General features: G+C 42.6%; 1 protein-coding gene across 1 annotated transcript in view; it reads left to right on the top strand.

The window, feature by feature from the left end:
- The window catches only part of DMBX1 (diencephalon/mesencephalon homeobox 1), a 37,414-nt gene extending 21,971 nt beyond the window's left edge, over window positions 1-15,443 (top strand). The window contains exons 2-5 of the mRNA XM_081193237.1: window positions 5,538-5,704; window positions 7,061-7,239; window positions 9,427-9,781; window positions 12,470-15,443. Coding sequence (XP_081049363.1) covers window positions 5,551-5,704; window positions 7,061-7,239; window positions 9,427-9,781; window positions 12,470-12,870 — 1,089 coding nt within the window. The 5' untranslated portion in view covers window positions 5,538-5,550 and the 3' untranslated portion in view covers window positions 12,871-15,443. The remainder of the gene's footprint in view (window positions 1-5,537; window positions 5,705-7,060; window positions 7,240-9,426; window positions 9,782-12,469) is intronic.
- Window positions 15,444-19,916: the final 4,473 nt, after the last annotated feature.

Here is a 19,916-nt window from a genome sequence, read left to right as displayed (position 1 = left end):
TATATTTCCACTCACAGTTCTTTGGATCCCAAGTCATACTTAGGAAATACTCAGGCAATATGGTACACAGTTTTAATTGCACCTAGAACAGAATATGGGAGCACCAGAAAGGATGCTGCACATCAAAGGAAGATAAAGACAAAGAAACAGCAGGTGCAGGGTTTCGTTTGACATCCCCCTCCTCCTGGAAGGGCTTTCTGTAAGGTTGCAGGTGGAAGAGGGGACAGGAAATCTTCCCATTAACTTCCTTAACCTAACATAGCTTAGGATGCAAACTAATGGCTTTAGCATGGCTTCAGGTTTCAGATCAGCAAAGTTATAAAACCTGGCGAGCAGAGCAAGGCAGATGAGAAAACTACAGAAAGGATAACAAAATGAGTGAAGAGCAATGAGTAATTGACTGATCAATGCTAACCACCGAAGGATCTCATCGGGGTCACTCCTGCGCCCAGTCCTTTTCAATATTATCCAACATTAATTTCTGAAGTAAGAAGTCAGTTCTGTTCTGCATTAGCCTGAGGCCAGAGTGGGAAGCTGTCTAGGCTTATGCTCTAAAGTATACTAAGCGGAAATGCTTCAGAAGAAGGCTGCAGAAATTATAATGGAGTAGAAGATGTAATATGAGAGGGGAAGTAAAATTGGTATGTTTATTAACCTGATGACTCTCTATTTAAAATGCTGCAAGCAACAGTAAAAGATGGATAACAACCATTTCCAATAGGGCAATGGATAAAAAACCCAGGAATGGGTATAGAAATGATTCCCCCCCCTACTTCCCCATTAGTGCTTTCATCAAGCGCTTTGATGACGTTGAGTTTGTGGTTTATCCTCTTGAGAACTTTTCCTTGATTCATTCGGTGCTACAGTTCAACTAGCTTCCTACCAATGCTGGGAGGATGTGATTGGAGCAATTCTGTCATTTCAGTTGCTTGATTTTAGTCATTTTCCTTGGTTAATGTCCATAAGAACCTGTATTCCAGAATCAGAGATGACGCTGCACCAGGATTGTCATACAAATTTTGTCAAGAGCATATGAAAATTAGCCTAAATGTCCGCACTAAAAAAGCAACAACAGCAACTAACAATTCAGAGGAGTTTTATTTTTATTGCAAAAATTGGATTCCTTTTTAGAGTCTGATATTCATGATCAAGGACAGCAAATCAGGGTGTCAAATATTGGCAGGAAGTGACTTTTCATAGTGCAAACTCCTAGTGAAGTATACAGGTCTTAGTAGTAAAAAGGGACAGTTTTGTTCTTGAATTTTTGGATTCAGCTCCTATTTCTGTCGTTTAACATCACAGTATTGAGGCTAATCTCTCTTGCATCAATTGCAGATGCTTCCATTTCCTATTAACTTTGCTTTCACAAACTTCCCTTTAATTCTCACCCTCTTGCAAAGAGCATTATGGGAGCTGCAACCATTATTAATAGGAGAGGTGAAAGTTCAATCCCCCATAGTAGTAAGGACAACTTAAGATATGCTCTTTTCACTGCACAGTGTTAATTTATATAATATACCACCTAATCAAACTCTGCTGTTTATTCTCCAATTGGCTGCAGCATTACCAATGCCCTCCAGCCACTGAACGACATAAAAGATGCATTTGCAGATTTTGAAAATTAAAGCCATCTATACAGCCAGTGGGGAAGATCAGCTTATTTGGTTGCTTAATGAAATATAAAGATTATTTTAACCAATGTAAGCACAATTCGACAGCTTGCAAAACACTACTGCAGCTTGACAAATGGCCTCCACCATTTACAAAAGAAAATTGCTGCATAGTGTCTTTTAAATATTTAATTTATTCTATTTGGAGCATGCAGGGAGGCAAATGGGAAGTTAACTGTGATTCTGCGAGCCTACAAAGAATGGATCTAAGAAGTTGTTCATTCTTAAATTCAGGTTAGAGATAACAGGAAGATTTTAGTACTCTTCTCCACAGAGGTGCTATTAAAAGCAGGAACTGCACTAGTTATAAAACTGAATTGGGTAGATGTATGAAGAGATTTTTTGATTTACAGTATGATGTTTCCATCAAAGCCTATTTGTCAGGAATAGATTTTTGTATGTTTTTTTGTGCCGATCTCATGGAATTTCTAGTTCAGACCTTCAAGAGCCAAGTTTCCCAGACTCAAATCATCCTGGAAAGATGAGCATTCATTCAGTCCCCTCCTTAAAAACTCAAATATAATTTCTTATGCAATCTGGTCCACTCATAAATATTTCTTCATAACTAACAAATTTTGTACTCCGAAATTGCTTACCTACCTATTTCAAGTCTTGTTCTATCAGCTGCATTCCTCCTGTTCCAGCAACAAAAATACAGATTTGGTTTGGCAAGTTCAAATGAATAAATCCACACTGTCTTCTAGTAATCCAAATGTTTTTTTCCCTTGTAACTTTCTAGTGGCAGGTCACTCCTTTCCTGGGTGTGAACACCCAAACAGTGTATGTTCTTCAATAGTTTGTGTGGGTTCAATTAGCTTTGCTTTCGGTGTATTTACTTTGTGCTGACAACCCTGTCCCATACATGAGTTTTGCTATTGTTGTTAATCTTGCCTTTTTACATTCAGCTGGGGTTTCATGCCATTGTTTCTTCCATCATTTCCCAAAGATGCTTACTGTAAGATTTTGTGATCTCTGATCAACATATGTGGATTTGTGCCACACCCTTGTCAGGGTCAGACTTTGGTCTTTCAAATTTCAGCTGCACCCTGTGTGAGCCCAAAATCTAGCACTCCCCCCACCTACCACCTTCTGTTCTGCTCAATTCTCTATATCATAGCTGCAACACCCTGTGACACCCTCTAGGCTCGGCGCCCAGTGTGGCGGTACTGGTCACACTGCCCTAAATCTGCCTCTGCCCAAATGATTCATTTTATTTAATTACGTAGTAGACTTCATCTATCATGCAACTCAGGGTGCCTTGCATGAGTGTGTTTCATGGGCAGTCTCCCATCGAGGCTCTGACCAGACCAGAGCCTGCATTCCTTTAGCTAAGCTTGAGATGGAGCATAAGGAATCAGGTGGTTTTCAACATGCTTTGAAGCCAAGTTATTTATAGCCACCTAATACGTCCACTGGAGGGACGCGGGTGGCGCTGTGGGTAAAACCTCAGCGCCTAGGACTTGCCGATCGCATGGTCGGCGGTTCGAATCCCCGCGGCGGGGTGCGCTCCCGTCGTTCGGTCCCAGCGCCTGCCAACCTAGCAGTTCGAAAGCACCTCCGGGTGCAAGTAGATAAATAGGGACCGCTTACTAGCAGGAAGGTAAACGGCGTTCTGTGTGCTGCGCTGGCTTGCCAGATGCAGCTTGTCACGCTGGCCACGTGACCCGGAAGTGTCTGCAGACAGCGCTGGCTCCCGGCCTATAGAGTGAGATGAGCGCACAACCCTAGAGTCTGGCAAGACTGGCCCGAATGGGCAGGGGTACCAAATACGTCCACTTGTTTGGAAATGCTAGATGGAAATATTTTCACAAACAAACTACAGTGTTAGGCATTCTGAGTTGGAATTGCACCCAGAACAGAATTCCCTTGATTTGATATTTGCTTAAAATTGGTGGCTAGGAAACTATTAGAGAGCTCACATCCTCCTGATGGAGCCTTGTGTTTTAATTTCATTGTTATCACTCACAGTGGAGGCATATGTTTGATAAGCGTTCATCTTGTCCAGGCTAGGCTAAAATATTTTTCTGCCTGAGGCAAAGGACAAGAGGGTGCCTTTCCTCATTCCATGTATCAAAACCGACTAAGGTGGCATTTGAATCTTACTTACTTCAGCACTGGCAAAGGGATAGCATCCTGCACTACACTTGAGGGAAGATACAGGGCAAGTAGCACACAAAGCTCTTCCGTCTCCCCACCCTTCAGCATATGCCACCTGTAGCAACGGTCTCATTCTGCCTAATAGTGGGGCTGGCCCTGCATTTTGTCTCCTGAGCCAACACATGACTGAGAGCTTCACTTGCTTGTACTTCGTCCTTCTCCCATGGGTGTTTGGATAAACTACATATGTAACCACTTATTACTATTGTGTGCTAAAACTTCTTTTGCATGTGCCTGATTTCCATGGGAATTCTACATACTGTTTCACTGCCTGCACACTGATTTGGAGTTGCTGGAATATATGTTTTGTTTCGTCAGTAAATTATGCTGGTAGCTATTGAACAGAGGTAGTCAGTATTCCATGGAATATTTAAGATTCTCTCTCTCTCCTAGACTGCTTGTGTAACCAGCTTTGTTATTAAAGTTTTATCAAAATCTGTTCATTCATTTTGCAGGCATGCACATGCACACACTTTCTGATACAGGAAGTACAGACTTGTCAACAGGCAATGTTACAAAATACCATACTGGGAATAAGATTTGGGTACTTAGCATCTATAGGAGAAAATAAAATAAAAGAGCAAACCACAGCACAGTTCACCAGAATGCTTGCGTTATGTGCAAATGGGATATTGTGCCATTATCACTGAAAAGGGACTTGCGGGAGGACCATGGTTGAGGTCCACCCTGAATAACAGAGAACTACCCCTTTTCCCCCAATGTGGAAAGGCCCAAATTGTTGGGAAGAAAATTGTGAGAGCCAGGATTCAAAGAATAATGAGATTTCTAAGGCTAGAGGCAACCCATTTTCCTATGTTTGAAAGATGACTGGTTAGAAATGAAATATGCCATTCTCGCTTCTGGTGAAAACACTGAGGGAAAGGCAACTTTCTCTCCCAGCAGCCTGATGTACTTCCAGAGCTTTACATTAGTTCAGTCCACTTCTGTTCATACATTTGTCAAAGCCGTATGTCACAACAATGAGGGGAAGGGAATGCAGGTGTAAAAAAAATAAAACTTCACAAGATCAGTAGCTTTTTTTGATAACCAGCTGTACACCTGGATAAAGCCATATTATGGTCACCAGCATCTTTGCAGCTAACCTGGAAGGAGGTTGGGTGGGGCAGCAGCAAGGTAGGGGCCGCACCTGTGCACTGTCAATCTGGTACTCTGACTGCTGTACCTGCATGGAGCCATCCTCACTGGCACCCATCCTCAGTCCCATCCAGGCAAGCAGTAGTGCCAGTTTCAGGGAAGATGGCTCTTTGGACACACTGGTAGGTCCACATGCACTTCTGTTACACCCCATGACCCTGTGAGCTAGGTTAGGCTATGAGACCACGACTGGTCCAAGGTATGATTGAACAGGGATTAAAGCTGAAGCGAACATACCTTGGACTTGAGAAAAGTGAACCTGATGGATTTCCATGTGGAAATCTACATCTACATCTACATCTAATTTTCTATCTACATGATTGATGGTTTCACATCAAAGGTTGACTTTGCATTAGTCGCACTAACAGTCTCCTCCTTCTCCTTCTCCTTCTCCTTCTCCTTCTCCTTCTCCTTCTCCTTCTCCTTCTCCTTCTCCTTCTCCTCCTCCTCCTCCTCCTCCTCCTCCTTCTCCTTCTCCTTCTCCTCCTCCTCCTCCTCCTCCTCCTCCTCCTCCTTCTCCTTCTCCTTCTCCTTCTTCTCTTTCTGTTGCTACAGGTCTTATGTCACCATGCAGCACTATGGAGTGAATGGCTATTCTCTTCATGCCATGAATTCTCTGAGTGCCATGTATAATCTTCACCAGCAGGCGGCACAGCAAGCTCAGCATGCCCCAGACTACAGGCCGTCTGTGCATGCCCTGACGCTGGCAGAGAGACTGGCTGGTAAGAACAACTTATGGATCTTGTCTTTGCATTGGGATAGTGTACAGGATTATTACTGGGACACGGCTGAAATGACAGCTGAATTTTGAGAAGACCAAAGGGTTGGTAATTTTTAAAATCCCTGAAGATGAGCACAGATCCAAGGAAATGCAATAGCAGCTCAGTTGTGCAAAATGTCCTGGACTTTAGGTGAAGCCTCCAGAATAGTGAGCAAAAGTTAAAGTAAACAAACTGGAATTTTAATATTTTGCTTCATGCACTTATTTTCCACAAAATTGCATACAGAATCCAATAAATATATAAAGGTGCTATACCAAATTTAGAAATTGCATCAAGCTACTCTGACTATAACATATGGCTGTAAGGCAACCTGTCCTTTCAAATTCCAATACACTGCATTTGGACTTAGCAGTGTATAGCAGATGGGGAAGGTGACTTTTGCAACTTCTCCCTCCCCCTGCAGACCCATGTCACCTCTGACACACTCTGGAAGAATGTGGAAGAATGAGGGAGGATGGTACTGACATACATCACCTCTCCTCCATCTCCACCAGTGGGATCCCTCCAATGGATTAAAAGCCTTCCGTGGTCAGAAGGAGATGATTATCTTCTACAGATGCTCAAAAAGTCAGAAACCACCAGAGGGAGAGTGCTTTTGTGCTCAAATCCTGCTTGCTGGTTTCCCACAGACAACTGTTCAGTCCCTGTGAGAAGAGGATGCTGACCTAGATGGGCCATGGGCCTGATCCATGTTCTGATGTCAGCACTACTGGATTACAGCTTCCAGTGGCCTTCACCATTGGTCATACTGGCTAGGGCTGATGGGAGTTGGAGTCCAGCAGTGTTCTGAAGGTTGAAATACTGGCCAATGGAAGCATCTCTGGAGGACAGTCATATCACTTCTTTAGGCCTCAGTTTCTTCAGTTGAATACAATAAAAACAAATAGCATCTAGAGAACATTCAGAGTTTTGCTGCTATTTATGTAGATCAGGGATGGGGAACCTGTGTCCCCCCAGGACCTACCATCTCATGAGGTCCAACCACATGGAGAGGCCAATATAAAGCTACCTCAAGCTGTACACTAGAAACCTCCCCACTTATTTAAGCCAGCGGTTCTCAACCTGTGGGTCGCCAGATGTTGTTGGACTACAACTCCCATCATCCCTGAGCTCGGGCCTTGCTAGCTAGGGGTGATGGGAGTTGTAGTTCAACAACATCTGGGGACCCACAGGTTGAGAAAGGCTGATTTAAGCTGCTTTGTTAGCTGCCCAAATGCTTTTCTTTATATGATGCACACAAATTACACTAATTAAATTGGCCACTTCTCTTGTCCTCCAACGGCTGTACGTTTCAAGACATCATTTTGGAGGCCCGTTATGGATCCCAGCACCGCAAACAGAGGAGAAGCCGCACAGCTTTCACAGCCCAGCAGCTGGAAGCCCTGGAGAAAACTTTCCAGAAGACTCACTATCCAGATGTGGTGATGAGGGAGAGGTTGGCCATGTGTACCAATTTGCCAGAAGCCAGAGTTCAGGTACCCATAATGTTAACCATCTCATGTTAACCATCCTGGGTGAAGGTAGATGTGAAATTTTAAGTGCCTTGGAACGGTGTGCCTGGGTGTCAAAACCCATTTCTACCACACATATAAGCATTTCACCTGACTTCACCCTTAGTCACAGCCCAGATGTTGCTTCCCTTTGCAACATAAAAATGGTATGTCTTGTTTAGATATAATGGGTAGTGCATGCATATTTTCTCCCCGGTGTGCTTTTGTGATATGCAGAGCTATTCATTCAAGGGACATTGTAAAGTTTTTAGATCCACAGCTACCACGGCATGGTTTCACAACCCTCTTCATGAGGCTGCGCATTCAGGCTCTGTGTTTACAACCACCCAAGGAGCTTTACTTCTCAATCCTGGCATCACCTGTGTGGCCACACCAACTGCACCTCCAAATGTTTGGAGAACAGACAATTTTCCAAACTATATTGTCACGTGTCCTACTCAGTTAATGTGGGCAGATGGTTGGTGGTGGTGAACCCACTGGGTGCTCGGGAGGTGAACCTATTTTGCTTTGTAAAAACAAAAATGGTGAAAACTTTAGTGAACTATAAAATTTAAAAAAGCATAGCAGTTCAAGGGTTCATTGTTGGCCATTTCTGAACCATGAAGAGTTGGCTCTTTCTAATGTAGCATTCTTTCAGATGATAGCTTTCATTGTTCTTGAAAGCCTCCACTAATCTGGTGCCTTTCAAATGGTTTGGACCACAGCTCCCATCAGGCCCAGCTAGAACAACTGTGCTGGCTGGGACTGATGCCGCATGGGTGTAGCCAGGATTTTTGTTAGGGGGCAGAACCTCAGTTTGCTATGTATTTTTATTGATTTTTATTGGTTTGGGGGGCAGCTCCCCCCCCCCGGCTACACCCATGGCTGATGAACATTGTATTCCAAAGCATCTGGAGGAAACCAGATTTGCAAAAGCTGTTCTAAGGAACCGTATGTCAAAGGCTGGCTCCCAAACCCCAGGAAACAGCTCTTGTTGGTTCAGATGGTGTCTAATGACACATGGACCAATGGTAGCAAATAGTATGAGAAACTATTAGAAAAGTATTAGAAAAACTAACCAATAAACTGAAACTGACACGTAGACAAATGGAAGAAGACGCCTTCACCCCGGTATGGCTCCCCTTTATCACATACACAGCCCAACAAGACAAGAAGAAGAATTCACCAACAGCATACGAATCGATATGGCTAACCTGATCCAAAACACCCACCCACCCCACTCACACATGAATACAAAGTTCACCACAGCCAATCACAACCAACCAACCACACCCTAGCCAACCCCAACCTCTCTCACCACCAAAAACCCCCACAAGCGAATACTAAAGAGAACCTGCACAAGTGACGCGGACACAAAACCCCACACATATATTAAGTAGAACAGAAACATCGCCACCTGACACACACCCCTACTCACAATGGCTCCCCCTCCACCTCTTTCCCCCTTTTCTTCCTAATGTAACACTAATGTCTCAACGAATGAAACTGATCTGTAGAAAATGTAACTTGAAAAAGAGACATACTTTTGTAAACCAAGAAATCTTTTTTAAATAATACGTTAAAAAAAAAGAAAGATTGTGTCTAATGACCAGAATCTAAACCCTGAAAAGTATTGCACTGTCAACACTTAAGCCCAACCAGTCTGGGCCAGTAGATTCCCAGACCTTAAAAGACCCCACTGAGATTCAAAAGAAGGAAGAGATGGCTCCATGAGCCTCTGCTTAACAAAGTTAGACCATAGCAAGTAACCAAGATTTATTAAAAGATAGTAAAGATAGTGTGTGTGTGTGTGTGTGTGTGTGTGTGCGCACACACACACACACACACACACGCACACTCCCCCATAGGAAAGTACAGTTAGAAAATACAATTAACAAATATACTTGTGAATTAGAAAGCACAGTCAAGGATTAAAAGGTCTGTTTGAGAATTATAAACAGGGAGAAAAAAACCAAAGCTATCTAAGGCAGTCCCTGGAATAGCAAATATGATCTCCCAGGTGAACAAAGATTGCCCACCAAGTGCAATGTCAGGTAGGGAACAAAACAGGAAATACTATGGAGAGAGGATACAGACTAAATAACACTGTTAGATTACACTGGTCTAATTTAAACCAATTTTCCGGTCCCTCTCCTTCTCTTCCAAACCAAGGTTTGGTTTAAAAACAGGCGAGCCAAGTTCCGAAAGAAGCAGCGCAGTCTGCAAAAGGAGCAGCTGCAGAAGCAGAAGGACTCTGAAGCCAACCACAGTGAGGGCAAAGCAGACACTCCCGTCCTAGAAACACAGACTCCGACTCCTGATGCAGACAAATCCATGAGCCTGCCCAGTGAAGTCAACGCAGAGCTCAACCTGACTCTCTCGGAGCAGTCGGCCAGCGAGTCGGCAGCTGAGGACCAGACAGACAGAGAGGAAGAATTCAAGATCTCGCTGGAGGAGAACAAAGCAGAAAAGAGCCCTGGAGCTGAAAACAAGGCACTGAGCAGCAAGAGAGCAAGCCCAAAAGCAGGTGAGGAAGGAAAGCAACATTCTCCTTTGTGGGAAGAGTTTTGATGTGAGCAGAGCCTAAGGATGGGTTCAGAAACAAAGACTTTTCTCTTGTCCACCAGATGATCTCAGTAAGGCAAGGGTAGCCAATGTGGTACTCTCTAGCTTCTGTGAACTACATCTCCCATCAGTCCCCAGCCAGTAGGGTCAAAGATCATGGATAATAGGAGCTGTACTTCACAGCATTTGAAGGGCACCACGTTGACTCCCTCTCTTTTAAAGGATCAAGCTAGCACTTTCATTCCAGTCACTTAATGTACAAAGAAAACATACACATCACAAAAGGCAGGCTGTGCACAGGAACCAAAGCGTTGAAAAGATTATGCTGCCCCCATATGTAATTCAAAATAAAAACAGTACAAAACCATAAAATAAAATTTTAAAACAAAAACAAAATAAAACATAGATTTGTTGCAGGTGTTGGCCAGGGATGATGGGAATTATAGTCCAACAAACCTGCAGAGCCCCATGTTAGCTAGTCCTGGGCTAAGACCTGACATGGTTACTATTCCATATGTTTTCCACCACACATTTTCTGAAACTCATGTAGGGAAGATTGTTTAAGAATTAAGTTAAGATTTGGTTGATCCCAAATATGTGAATCACAGTTCTACATTTTAAACATAAGGACATATGAAGAGCCCTATTGGGTCAAACCAAAGGCGTATCTAGTCAGGATCTTGCTTGCCCCAGTAACCAGCCAGATACCAATGAGAAGTCACAAAGCAGGACATGAGTGCATCAGGCCACTTTCACTGCTGTTCCCCAGCAACTGCTGTTTAGAAACATATTGCCTCTGATGCTGGATGTAGTCATCATGACACTGACCCAGTTCACACATAACATTAAGGACTTTGTGGCAAAGCATATTTCTGCTTACCATTTGCACTATTTCTCCAAAGTGCTTTACAATCACATTGGCTGCCAATATGCCACCTGGCCAAATTCAAGGTGTTGCTCTTAGTGCACAAAGCACTAAACAACTTAGGACCACCCTACCTAATGCCTTTCTCCATACATTCCTGCCCCGACATTGAAATATGCTAGAGAAGTGTTGCTAAAATGGCACTTGGCATACCAGCACCCAGACTGTGGAGTTTATTGCCTCTGCATATTAGGCACAATCTGTGTTGAGCTTTAGGTGCCAGCTTAAAACTTCTTTATTTATTTCTACAAGCTTACCTTGCTGTGACACATTGTTGTGTTCTTTGGATCTTTGCTTTTTACGTTTTTTTCTCTATTTTGACTGCATGTTGATTTTATGTACATCACCTTGAGAAGATCTTTTTTATTTATTTAGTGGTATACAGACCACTATATTTATTTATAAATACATACATGTCTACAGTGCCATCTTTTCTACATATATGATATGATACACCATGCTCAGCTGCAGACTTCACCCCCATGGTGAATACAATTCATTAGGGATTCATAGGCAGCTTCTGCTTGCAGTGAATAGGTAGGGTTAAAAAAAAAAATCACACAAGCCGTTTATCCTCGAGTATGTTCAATCCAGGCAGATCAGACAATTGCTACTTAAAAGCTTACTGCATAATGCATGCACTGTGCAAAGTTGACTGCATTATTAACCTAGTGTTACCATCTATCTGCTGCCACATGGTAATCTAAGGAAGGGGAGTGGTGATGGCAGGGAGCCTAGCTACATGGTGGAATGCTACCCTCAGGTGCCATGTGATAAGCCAATTGCTGGTTGTGTTGATCCAGCCAAAGTCTGAAAGTCTAGTAATTATTATTATTAATAATAATAATAATAATAATAATAATAATAATAATAATAATACCCCCGCCCATCTGGCTGGGTTTCCCCAGCCACTCTGGGTGGCTGCCAACAGATTAAAAATGGAATAAACTTCCCTTCAAATGTCTTCTAAAAGTCAGATAGTTTTTTATTTCCTTGATATTTGATGGGAGGGCATTCCACAGGGCGGGTGCCACCACTGAGAAGGCCCTCTGCCTGGTTCCCTGTAACCTCACTCTCACAGTGAGGGAACTGCCAGAAGGCCTCGGAGCTGGACCTCAGTGTCTAGGCAGAATGATGGGGGTGAAGACGCTCCTTCACGTATACTAGGGCAGGTAACATGTGGCCCTCCAGATGTTGTTGGACTCGGACCCTCATCATCTCCAGGCAGCATGACCAAGGATGATGGGAGTTGTAGTCCAAAAGCATGTAGAGGGCCACAGGCTCCCTGTCTTTGTCCCAGGACCAAGATCAAACAAAATGTTCCTTTCCTACAATTTGTCTTCAGATCTTCTCATCCCAGTCTCTTGGCTTGCCAGTCCCTGGACATTCATGTCCCAATTTGAACAGGGTGTAAATGTGCATATGTAGGAAATGGGGGAAAGGAGTCCTTTTCCAACTCTTGGTGGGAAAGGCAAGGCAAGCGATTGGTGCTTCTTTCCCAACACTCACATTCCTTGCACTCTCTCTCTCTCTCTCTCTCTCTCACTCACTCACTCACACACACACACACACACACACCGTTCTGTATCTTCCAAAGTTGCCCTGTGTTGCAGCAAGCTGGATATAACACCTTTTGAACATCAAGAGAAACCATTCTTTTCAGGTTTGTACTCTGTGCTGCTGATAATTTTGACTGACTTTCTTCTGCTGTGCTTAACAATGCAGATTCCCCCATCAATGCCACGGCCACGCCATCTTCCAGTAGCAGCATGTCTCAGACACACTCCTATTCCTCCTCGCCCCTCAGCCTCTTCCGCCTGCAAGAGCAGTTCCGCCAGCACATGGCAGCCACAAACAACTTGGTCCATTACTCCTCCTTCGAAATGGGGAGCCCTTCCACCATGCCTTATTTGGGCATGAATGTCAACATGGCACCCCTAAGCTCCCTGCACTGCCAGTCTTATTACCAGTCGCTCTCCCACGCCCAACAGGTGTGGTCCTCTCCTATCCTGCAGGCTTCGTCCTCTCTTCCAAGCCTGAACAGTAAAACGACGAGTATTGAGAACCTTCGGCTGCGAGCAAAGCAACACGCTGCCTCTCTGGGCCTGGATACTTTACCAAACTGAGAGCCAGGCAGGGGGGTGGGAAATGGCAAGAACCCAACCAACAGATGACCCTAAGGAAGCGCGCCATGCCTTTGCCACTGAATGGGTTTGTCTTTAACACACGGCACAGCTCTTGGCTCTGTCCCACGTCATGTTGCTCCCACCAGTCCTGGGGAAAATGTTGACCCAAGTCTCCTATAGCTCTGGTTTCCACGTCAAACGTTGCTACTGCCTGTTTCCATGGCCCATTGTAAAAATAATCCTAACAACCCAGAGGAAGGAAAGATGTCTTAAAAATGTGAACTTGTCTTCAGAACTGTGAGTCAAACTATGTAATATTCAGAGAGATGCTTTAGATGGCGCTACGATAAATGTGATTGCTTTGTTTCTTTGCGGGACTGGGGAGCTTCATACTGTACATAGTTTATATGATGTTGAAAATGTTCCTTCACTTGTGTGTTAACGTCAGTGTTGCCTTATGCAGAATTGTGAAGCACCTCCCTTCCCTTTTCTTTTACATTTATACTTAGATAGTAGATAGAATCAATTCTATAATAATAATAATTATAATAATAATAATACAAAAACCAGCTGATCCAGGTATGGTTTAACTGAAAGCTGTTCTGAGCCCCCAATGCCATGTTCCCCTCTAGTTCTTTGAAATTGCCCCATCTTATTAATATCAGGTGATGGTTGCAACTTTGTCCTGGTTAAAGCACTTCCAGTAGGACAGTATCCAATTTCTAGATGAGTTTTTCAAATGAAATGAGAGACATGAACACATTAGAATTTTTTGGATGAAGAGACATTTTCTGCCTGCTGAACTGTACACACTGACTGTGCCATTACAAGATTTTAGTGTGCCTGCGTGTAAACATTGATACTAATTTGGACAATGGAGAGTAATTAAAATGTGTGAATGTGCCATCTTCCACTGTTTTCCTTTATCACTTTCACATTGCAAATCTTTGATAAACAGAGTGAAGGGTTAAAGAGAGATTTAGCAAAGTAATTAAAAATGATCCCCATGCCAAATTATTTCTGCCTTCAGATGAAAAACTTGAGGAGGACTGAGATCTTCAAAAGTAGAAAACAAATTAATCAAAATGCATTACTAATATCCACAATCTGGTTTACCTGCAGCAAATGACCACAGGGGCAATTCATATACTCCAGAGCTAAGCACTATGAAAGGATTTGATGTAAAGCTCAAACCGAAAGTGAAGGGACTGAATACTTGCTTCCAGGCAATGCAAGAACACAATCCATGGCTAAAGAAACCTGGCAAGGTCCCTCAAGCTCAACCTGTGTCAATTACATGGACCATGTGGATACTCCTAGGGAAAACATGGACTGTGAGATCCAGTCTTATGAGTCAGTTGCCTGCAGCTGATGCACATGTTAACTGGAGGGATTTATTCCAAAACACACATTAGGGCAATACATCTACTAGGCCAACCAAAATGTCACAAAGTAGCATGCAAAGTTAGGCTAGATGATAAACAAAAGGGTGGGTGGGTGCAAAACATTGGCTGATGTTGGAGCCATGGGGCTGGATTCAACCTACTGGCCCTGCCAGCAGAAGCCCATGCAAGGACTTCTGCCCTCCTCACTGCAAGCCCCCAAATTGGCACCGAAGGCATCAGGAGAACCCCTGGAGCAGCATGCAGCGGGAGGAAAAGGCAGATAGCTCCACCAGGCAAGCAGAAATGCTTATGCTAAGGGGGCACTCTTAGTGCTATGTTGAATTTTTTAATTCACACTCTTAATGTGGAAAAAGGTAGCAGTCATTCATCTAAGGCTCTGCTGGGTGCTATGGAGGTTTGGGAAGAAGAAACATACAGTAGTTAACCCAGCATTTTTGAAAAATATAAAATCCAACTGCTTAGTTACGCAGAATAAGGTCAGGATCTAGCTGTAGACAGGGTCAAAGTATCTTGTTAGGGAAGGGCTGTAGCTCAGTGGTAGAGCTTTGCATGCATATGGTCCCAGGCTTCATCCATGGCATCTCCAGCTAAGACTGGGAAAGACCTCTGTCTGAAATCCTGGAGAACCAATGCCAGTCAGTGTTGACAATCAGTAGCAGAGAGTGGTGTGGGGCACTGCCACTCACCTGCAAATGTACCGGCAGAACCAATCAGGCAGTGCATTTATACCATACTGACTTTGCCACCACCTCTGTTGTGGTGTGGAGCAGCAAGGTGAGCAACCACAGGTCAAGTAAGTACCACCCCCACCCCACCCCACCATCCACTAAGGCTGATAATACGGAACTAAAAAGGCCAATGGTCTGACTTGCACGGAAGCAGCTTCCTATGTCCTTCAACTGATCAGCTTCCAGCCTGTTAATTTTAGAATTCAGCTATCTGTTCTACAAAACCAAGAACCACAGACAGGTCCTTTCAGTAACCATGTGTATTTGTCTCCTGGCCATTTTTCTTTTTCAGTCAGTATCTCTCTACACCTAAAAAATAGTACTTAAGAGAACTAGTTAAACAGCACATTGATAGCTTTTATAATACACACACACACACACACACACACACACACAACAGATATAAAGATCAATAAAGACCTCAAGTTCACTTTTTAAAAGGCCTTTCACAAAGAATATTGTATCACTGAATAAAACTTTCAAATCTGACTTTTTGCACTAACTTTTCTCCCTAACAATGCACAACACAATTCCAGTGGAAAGGTCTTTGCTAAACCTAATTATAATATTTTTATTTTTAAAAAAGTTATTCTAGTGCCAATGGCTGAACAGTGAGGATACGTTATACAGAGTAACTGAAACTCATCTAGGATCATATCTGTACACCTTAACATTTCTATACAAAGTTGATTGGAAAGGTGCTTATGTGCATAGACAGACCATCACTTTTGGTTTGGGAAAATCAAAACCTTATCCCTGCCATTCATTACTATCACTGGGTTCTGAAGACAGATGGGAATGCCTTCCATGATGGGTGAAGCATCGATTGTGGCTGTAATGTTATGAGTCTGGTCTCCCAAAACTGGAAGCTTTGCTCTTACTGGGTGCTCCTGATTTTAAAAAGCACGTCTCTTATTTCAAGATATTGTAATTTAGACCTCATACCTTATTTACACTTTGAGATAGCAGCCTTATTTAAACAAATGAGGACAGAAAAGCAGAAGTTTTTTTATACCCGAAAGTATGTTTCTTAAAAAGCTTAGTAGAAGTAATTAACGGTGCAGTCTTATTGCTTTAAATGAGGCTTACTCCTTTGTAAGTATGCTTAGGCTTGCAACCTAAATTAACAATCTACGGATGGAGGGTGGTATACAACTGTAATAAGTAAAATAATAAATAACTAAAAGCAATTAGCAGGGAGCTTGAAAATCTACTCTCACTCAATTTCAGAGATGTCAGTGTTGACTAGGAGCAGTGCATCCTGTTTTGCTGCTTAAAGCTACTGGACTACAGTTTCCATCATCCATGACCATTGGCCATGATGGCAGAAACTGATGGGATTTGGAGTCCAACAGCATCTAGAGAGCCACGGGTTCTGTGTTCCAGATCTAGATTGTGTTTCAGCTTGTTTCTAGAGTTTAGAGTAAAATGGAAAAAGTAGTTCTGTTTCCCTCTCATCTGGCTCTCTTTCTCCCAATAGTAGTCTGATCCAATTTCCACCATTATTCACATTCTATGGGGGGGGGCAGGGGAGAGTTTCATATGTGCATATAGGAAGTTCACAATTCAGTCAAATAACTTAAAAAGAAAGTTATTAACATTCCAAGATGAGAATGACTTGTCTCGGAAATGAAACAAGCATTGTTTTTTTCCCTGTTTCATTCCTTTCGAGGGTAAATAAGTGGACGTGATCACACATTTCCATGAGGACAGTTCCTTATCTGCACCCCCCCCTTATAAATATTGCAATGAACATACTAATTTCTTGTAAAAAGGCCCAAACTCTACAGCTGGTTTAGCTATAAACCAAGAAAGGAATGTACATGTGAATTTATTTATATGCTCATTCTTCTCCCTCGCATTGTCTCAAATTCCTTCACCTTGACCTTGAAATATTTATTCTGTAAAATCTGCATGAATTCACAAGATTGTTCTAAAATGAGTTTACCGTTCCACCCGCTATGAATGCCATATTGTCTGGTATTTCCTACTCGAAAGTGACATAAAACATATCACAAGAAAACACAAGCTAGGCTTATGATTTACCTATTGTATTTTGCACAAAATTGTAGGATATTGATCTTTAGAAACAAAGATTGTGTTTCAAGAGAATACTGCAAAATTATTTACAGTGCAATCTATACATCTGGGGTCCCCAGTGTGGCAGCTGTGGGCAGCACAATGCTCTCAGACATCCTCCTTGCCTGCCCACCGCTTTCTGCTCCTCCCATTTAAAAAAAAAAGAATTTTTTTTTTTGCTTTTTTGCTGAGAGTGAGTTTCTTGTTGAGGTGGCCCTGCATTTTTAAAATGTTTTGTTTTGTTTTGTGAGTCTGTAGGTCTTTAATCTGCCTTTTTGAAGGGGAAGTTCTGAGCTTCACCAGGTGTCTCTCCCCCTCCCAGAGGTGTCTCTCCCCCGCTCCCCGCTAAAGTTGTCATTTTGTGTTATGCCCAACAGCAGATTCTTAGATTGCCAAAAGTGTCCCTGGTCACCAAAAGGTTGGGGACTGACCCCTGCTATACTTGTCTACTCAGAAGAATTCCCATTAATTTCAATTGGGCCCAATCCCAGGTAAGCGGGTATAGGACTGAAACTTTAAGGTGGCTGAGACTCCACAGGATTCTACAGAGCTGCCTCTCTAAAGGATCTATGGTCAGAGGCCTTTCTGATGGGGTGGTGAAAAGCTCTGCTGCCACAATTCATTAGGACTTACGGTATTTCTGAGAAGACATGCATAGGATCACCGCACTGTAAATTTCATTAAATTTAATGACGCTGAGGCCTGCATTTGTCCATACCAACAGCAGATGAGATTAGAGTTTTTGTACTATATGATTTCACATTGCAGGTGGAGGGATCACATAACTGAATGGTCTTATGTGCACACCCACAAAACAGAACTTTGGGAGAAAGGAAGGCTGGAAGCTTCCTCCCTGGCAAAATATTGATCATCTTTTTCTAACAGCAGTTGAAGAAGAGTCATTCTCTGTGGAGAGCGAGTCAGCTGTCGGCTATCGGCTATCTTTCCTGGGAGTAAAGATTTCATTATGACTCAAGCTGATTGATAGAATCACTAAACACTAATTTGGGTACCAAACAAAAGAAAAGAGAACTAGAGATCCCTTGGGATTTTCTAAATCAGCCAGTGGAATAGTAGGAAGTTGTGTATAATGCTTAAACCAGATTTCACCAACATGGTTCCCTCAATGTTTAGGACTGTAACTCACATCAGTCCCAGCTAATACTTGGGGAGGGCACCAGGTTGGCGAAGGCTGACTGGGGCTGCAATCCTAAACACACGTTGAACACAGTGGGACTTGCTTTGAAGTAAACAAGCATAGAAGGATGCTTAGGGCTGCCATACATCTGGACTTTCCCAGACATTACTGGGATTTCAAAGGTGGAATTGACGTCCAGGGGGAATTTCTGAATTGACTTGCCCTGGATCGTAGGCAAGTCAATCAAATAATCACATTCTTTGTGTTTTTCTTAAAAAAAAAAAAAGCTGACCAACATTCGGGTCTTCCTAAAATAAAGCTCAACAACCCTAGTTGTTCTCTCACTTGCCTACAATTATCTGCTTTCAGTGCGGATAATGGGACAAAAGGACGGGCATTGTTAACAAGCGTCCTGAGCTACAAAGGTTGAGAGTGAAATTCCTTCTAAAGACCTGCCCTGACTTAATAAGGAAATGTATTTCCTAAACTATGCACCTAGTATTGAATTTAAATTGTCCTCTCTGGCTTTTGAAACTCTTGATAGCTAATGAGGAGAAGGAACGGCCAATTTAGATGCGTCTTGGTGGGTGGGGATGTGGAAAGATTTTAGCATCTGCTTTGTGAAGTTGTTTCATGTTACTGACCAATGAGTTCCCAGCCACAAATATGCATGTTGGTCATATCTGAATAAGGAACGAAGCATTTTAAAGGGGGGGGGGAACATCAAAGCTATGTACCATATAATTTTCTGTAAAGATAAATAAAGAAATTAAGCTGTAATGTAACAGTTTTGTGCTGTAGGATTCACTATCTGGCAATGCAAACATGTATAGTATTTATTTATTCTGATAGTTTAAAAAGAAATACGATTGTATTCATTTGAAACAGGCCACAGCATGATGCCATGTACCCAAGTTGTGTCTGTCTTAACTTTATGTAAAATTGCCTGTTTTCATATTCCGATAATAATAATAATAAAATGTGAGGGGAAATGGTTTGCAAGTTGTTCATCAGGATAATTTTTTGCTTTCTTTGATTAAAGACCAGGAGAGTCTCCAAGGGATCAAAAGAAAAGAAGCTGGATCGTATTTTCTGACCCAAGGAATTCCTCAAGTCAGGACCAAACTAGGTGTTAGGCGATTTACATTGTTAAGGTTGCCTGAATGATGTTCGGGGTTTTAGGGAGGAAATGGCAGGTACAGGGGAAGGGTGCTGAACTGGAAATGTGGCATGCCAAAAGGGCTTTAACTCTTTGTCTCTATCATGACCTCAGTTGGAAAACTTCCACCACCACCCAGCAATGGAAGGGGTAGCAGCATGAGTAATGGCATATCTAGGTCTGACCCTCAGTTTCCTGAAAACGCAAATTTAGTCTGTTAGGGAATTGAACTATTTTAAATGTTCATATTTTATAGTTCCTCAAATAATATCCCATTAATAACTTCAGTTTTTGCAAGTGTAAATACTGCTCCTTTTTCTGAAAGAATAAAAAAACAAAAAAACCCAAAAAGCAGCCCTCATTGATCTCTCTCCAAAAAGCTGATCCCATGCAGAAAAAATCCAGTTCCAACTATCAAGCTCACAGAAGCAGTACATAGAGAACTTTTCATTGGAAGAGGTATAATGATGATGATGATGATCTAAGAATTTGTGCCCTAAAGTGCCTTGTCTAATAGTGAAGATCAACTGATCATT

The sequence above is a fragment of the Podarcis bocagei genome (assembly GCF_964188305.1).
Source record: "Podarcis bocagei genome assembly, chromosome: 5".
In the NCBI taxonomy this organism is placed as follows: domain Eukaryota; kingdom Metazoa; phylum Chordata; class Lepidosauria; order Squamata; family Lacertidae; genus Podarcis; species Podarcis bocagei.
The sequence above is the reverse complement of the archived record's forward strand: the minus strand, read 5'-3'. Positions and strand labels throughout refer to the sequence as shown.